Below are 5,372 nucleotides of genomic sequence, written 5' to 3'. Positions count from 1 at the left end.
CATTGATGCCCCAAAATCTAGCTTCTCCCTCATTCCAATAATCAAACTGTATTAACAGGACGGATTCTCTTCGACTGACCGAATTATGATCAAACAACCTTCGGCAACATCTGACCTACGGACATTGACATTGATGGACCGAGAACACTCCCCCGCTTCATACCTGCAAGAGGAGATTAAGAACTACACAGACAAGTAAATAGCTTTTGACCTTCAGCCTTTAAATAGGGCAACAAAAGAAGCACTTTCACGGACAAACCTGTTCATCTAATCCTGTCTAATTGCTAATCATTTGCATATCTGATTGAGACGTAAGCGCGTGCCGAATAATAGCAAAGCCACGCGCGCTTTCGGTTCGTCATTTACTTTTCCGACAATGCGCGAGTAATAATGCTCAAAGGTCTTTGTTGTTTCGTCCGCATCAATCACTTCTCCATGAAATGAATCAAATTCTGAGATTGTAATTGCTATAATATTTTCAACACGCACGGGCAGGTTTCAGTACGCACGGGCATGGTCGACAACCGAAGGAGTGGAAACAAGATTCCAGTCTACAAGATATTCGTCATCGTGTTGGTTTTCAAGATGGCGACGATTCCTGTTCATTCCCAAACACACGATCTAAAGCTGAAACTATTGAAGCCGATTCCCGGTAATTCCCAAAGTCTAGATCTGAGACTGAAACTATTGAAGTCAATTCTACTTCATTCCAAGAGTCCCGAGCTGAAGCTGAAAGTACTGAAGTCGATTCTGCTGCATGAACTCGGCCGCAGGAAATTGATATTCATGCCTTTACCGTTTCCAGTAAAGTAAGTTTCATTCCTGATTTCGTTTGTGTGTGTGTGTGTGGGTTTTATTCTTATCAATTTTACCTGTGATGGGAACATTTAATATCGATTCATTTGAAAATGCATCGATCCCTATATATATATATATATATATATGGATCACTAAGATATCGATATTCAGATTCCTTTGATCGTTAGGGTTGCCATAGCTAACCATAATCATTATGGTTAACTATGGCTAATTATAAATGGCCATAATTATCACACACAAAAGGCGGCGATGACCCCGAATCATAGGGACCGATATAGGGATGTATAGAGATCGATAAACATAGAGACCCATATAGGGATGTATAGAGATCGATACACATAGGGACCGATATAGGGATGTATAGAGACCGATACACAAAGAGCCCGATATAGGGATGTATAGAGATCGATACACAAAGGGACCGATATAGGGATGTATAGAGATCGATACACATAGGGACCGGAAAAAAGCACGAATTTCGGCCATTGCCCTACACCTTAGTTACACCTGTGCACAGCCCTAGTCTATCACCACAGCCAAAATCCATTGGCAATTTGCTTCCGAAGAGGTAAATCGTGATTCTCAACTGTGCATTTATGTACTTGGCGTGCACATACACATATAAGTTGAGGTGCTGCCATCTAACTTCCAACGGTGAAACTGCTACTAATACTTTACTGCACACCAATTGCTGTCATATCGCCACACAGCAATTTACTGCCGATTGAGTTGGATCGTAAATATTTCTCTCTCTCTCTCTCTCTGGAGAAAGTCACATGTTATACTTCTTTTCTTCGTCTTAGACAGAGGAGACCTGCAGCGAGAGCATATTGAGGCATCATCTATCGGTGGTCGCCTCAGGTTCAGTACCAAAGGTGAAACTGGCAAGCAATCGATGAATATTCTCATGAACGCACCTTTGATGTTGCGGGGCAGCGGTTCTCAACCGGTGCTCCGCGGCCGCTCGAGGAAAATGAACAAAAGCAGTAAATTGGAAAAAAGAAAATTATGAATATTGTTAAATAATGAAAATAAATCTGTGCAACTTTAACGTGTAAATAAAAAGTAGGGCTACGGAGCTCCACCATAGGAATTTTATACGAGAAAGGGCTCCGCGGATCAAAAAAGGTTGAGAACCGTTGTTGGAGAAGGGGTAATTCTCTGTAGCGAGACTTTCTCAAGGGGGAGAGCGGATCGCATTTGCGCCTCGAAGCTGGAAACAACAACCAACAAGACCATCTGAAGCCGATGATAGTTACCAAAGAGATGATGGTCATTTACCGGAAAATCCGTAGCTCTACCCACAAATGGTCATGCACCCGCTCAAGGCGACAATCAAGTGTGCAATCAGAAGAATTCTAAATTATTATACCTGTACTGATAACGATTAGGGCCACAACTGAGAGTGAGGGGGAGCAACGGGTCTGGTGCACGGGCGCCGGACCGGGGGCGCGAATTTCACCCTTTAACTTCTCACTCAACATTACGAGCTCCACAATTCATGCTTGCCCTGACTGACCAAGCACGTACTCGCGACCCTGATCACGATGCATGCGCATTTATAAGGTTCGCCAATACGTATCTAGAGATGCGTGATTCACGTATTAAAATTCAATTTTACTCCTACAATCTTTTGGTAATTTTTTTTAACGGTTATTTCTCACTGATAAAAAAAAATGAACCCCCCCCCCTCTTCAAGGGCGTGCCCAGGATCTGAACTAGAAGGGGGCAACTCACCGATACTACGTAAATTGATACGTCTGTGCTGTGTACCAATTACTGCACTTTAATTTCTCTTCTGGGGTGGGGGCAGCTGCCCCTCGCTGGGTACGTCCATGCCCCTCTTAATGCAAAAATACCCAGTAAAACTTTGGAGAGGGGTGAAATTACTCTTCAAAATTATTTTTTCGGATGACACTATGCTCATACGAAGTTTTGGGACACCCACAGAGAACCAAGCAAGGATTCACGGATGGAGGAGGGGCGATCGCGCCCCTCCAAGAGCCAAGTAATATGGGAGGAATTTGTCGGTCCCGTAAAATACGGGATGATCCGATACACCTACACATTATGTCGCTTCTCCGACACATCGCCCTTGACCCGCCTTGCCTCTGCTTTTTCCGCTTCAACCCACCACCTCGGGGGTAGCAGGCAGTAAGTCATCCTTTGACAGGTCTGGGTTGAAGTTGGATGTACTATGTCTCTGCTCCATTCACAGCTCAAGATGTCTGTCTCCACTCCATTCACATCTGTAGATGCCTACCTTTGCTCAGGGACGGATCCAGATCGGAACGATCGCCCCTCCCAAGACCCGAATAACGAGGGAAAATTTGTTTCCGTAAAATGCGGGACGACCAAATGAACTTGTGCAATTCGCCCCCTCCCGTCACATCGTCGTGGATCCGCACCCGCAGAGAACAACTAAACTAATTAACAAAGCATTTTACATGTATAATAAATTATTTTTACTGAGATAACTCAATTTTGCAGTGCGATTGGTTTCATTCTGTAATGCTGGCATTCTATTCGAAAAAAAAAAAATTCACGCCATGTTTTCTCATGATACAAAACGTATCCAAAAAAAACCCGTAATTACTTGACTATTCACCACAAAATTGTTTTTTCCAGGGTGAAAATAATCAAAGACACAACGAAAGGCTACCGCGGCCACCACCACCATGAAGTACGCACTCCCCCACATCAGCATTTGGATCCTGTGCCGATGGCAACAACGTTGAACTTTGATCCCGGATATGCATACCCGACAGATTACGGATATTACGGTTGGCAAGGAGGACACTGGTCATGACGTGACGTGTCGGACTAAAAAAAAACAACAATAGCCATCATCATCATCATCGTATATTAATTAGGTAAAACAATAAAAAAAATTGTGCTGAATAAAAATTAATGTACTTTTTTAAGTGATGTGCTGGATTAATCAATACGATTAATTAATCGAACACACACGTTAGTCTGTTTCACTGCTTCTCATCCACCGGCAGTGGCGTATTAACCGGGGAGGGCCATGAGTGCATTGCCCCCCCCCCCCCAGCGTCAATGGTGGAGTCGACTGATCTAATGTATATGTGAATTGACATCATCATCGTCACCCCCCCAGACTTTCAAATCCCCGCCCATGGGCGGGGGACTTAGCGGGCCAGCTGGAAAGTTCCGAGAGGCGGCAAATTTAAGGAATCAGGGGTCAAGAAAATCAGTGAAATGGGAGAAGGGCGGCAAAATTTGTATAACCCTCAATAAATCCGCCTCAATAATAAGGGACTATTATTGAGACAATAAGGGACTATGTCCTTGAGTGACCTACAGAGTTTGCAAGCACGCGAATGAGCAAAAGAGTGTCAGCGACATGTGAATGAACGAAAGTGACCTACAGAGCGAGGGACCACGTGAGAAAAGTGTCCCAGTGTGATAAGATGCTCGTACTTTTCCACTATGAAGGTTACCGTCAAGGTCCACGGGCGAATCAAATCCGTGGTCTAAAGGAGTGGGGGAGGGGCCCGCTTGCGCCAAGATTATAATGTTTTAATAAAAATAAAATCTATTAATTTCTTATTAAAAATTCTTAAAAGTGGGCCCGAAAAAAATCTGCGACTCAAAACACATGCCCCTCCTCCTCCAAAAGGAGCTCAACAGTTTTTCCCTAGAACGTAACATTTTACAGTCTATTAAACGGACTACCATTGGCATACTCTTCCCCCCCCTCCCCACATTCTGGAGCAGGGGGCCCCTATTAGGTGGGATCTTTTGCGGTTCCTTTATACTGAATTTTTGGGTGAAATGTGTGAAAAAAAAAACACCAGAAAATAAAAGTCGTCATGGGCCCTGTCAGCCACACCCTTATAGGGGGAGGGGAGTCACGACCATTGGCACGCTTTTTTAAACTGTCTTATTTCAAAAAGCTAACTTGAAGGCAACCTGTTCGAGCCTGTAATTGGTGGTAACCACAGGCGCCGATATGAAGAAAACATTGCGGGGGGGGGGGGGGTGTCTGAAAGTTTATCGTCCCGTATATACGAGACTTAAGCACGTACGCAGGAGAGAAAAGGTGCAGTGCATTATTTTTTTCAAAAATTATTGGGGTTGGCTCAGCCCCCATATTAAATTTATTGGGGGAAGGTCTCAAATGGCCTCAGCGCCTAGGTTCCGGCGCTTATGGTGGTAACGGGGTGCCAACTTAAAGAAGATCGTCTAACAGTGATTCCCAACGTGGGCGTTAACGCCCCCTGGGGGGCGGTAGAAGCTACGGGTATAACATAGGATCATATGGGTTAGATTGCGTTTGGGAGTGATAGGACAAAACTTCTGAAGAGGGCGATGGGACGAAACACTGATCTAACAGTAAGTCCGCCACATAAGTTATGTGGAACTGAAACACGGGTCACTTCATTGATCTGTAAATATGCCACTGGCAGCTTGAGTGATCTGGAACTATACCGTGGGTTACTAAAGTGATCTGAAAATGTACCACGGGGCGTTTAAGTTCCTTGAGACTGTGCTATGGATCCCCATGTGATCTGGAAACGTGCCGTTGG

At 44.4% G+C, this 5,372-nt stretch overlaps 1 protein-coding gene across 1 annotated transcript; it reads left to right on the top strand.

The window, feature by feature from the left end:
* Positions 1 to 368: 368 nt before the first annotated feature.
* On the top strand, positions 369 to 3,675 carry LOC149078559 (uncharacterized). Its single transcript, XM_089240496.1, has 2 exons — positions 369 to 809; positions 3,448 to 3,675. Exons 1-2 carry the CDS (start codon positions 514 to 516, stop codon positions 3,626 to 3,628), a joined length of 477 nt encoding a protein of 158 aa, XP_089096622.1. The 5' UTR covers positions 369 to 513; the 3' UTR covers positions 3,629 to 3,675.
* Positions 3,676 to 5,372: the final 1,697 nt, after the last annotated feature.

Source organism: Pholcus phalangioides, unplaced genomic scaffold (assembly GCF_987345545.1).
Source record: "Pholcus phalangioides strain wild (caught in Gottingen) unplaced genomic scaffold, Ppha-v1.0 ptg000013l_1, whole genome shotgun sequence".
Classification (NCBI taxonomy): Eukaryota; Metazoa; Arthropoda; class Arachnida; order Araneae; family Pholcidae; genus Pholcus; species Pholcus phalangioides.
Note: the sequence above shows the minus strand (reverse complement) of the source record. Positions and strands in the feature narration are given on the sequence as shown.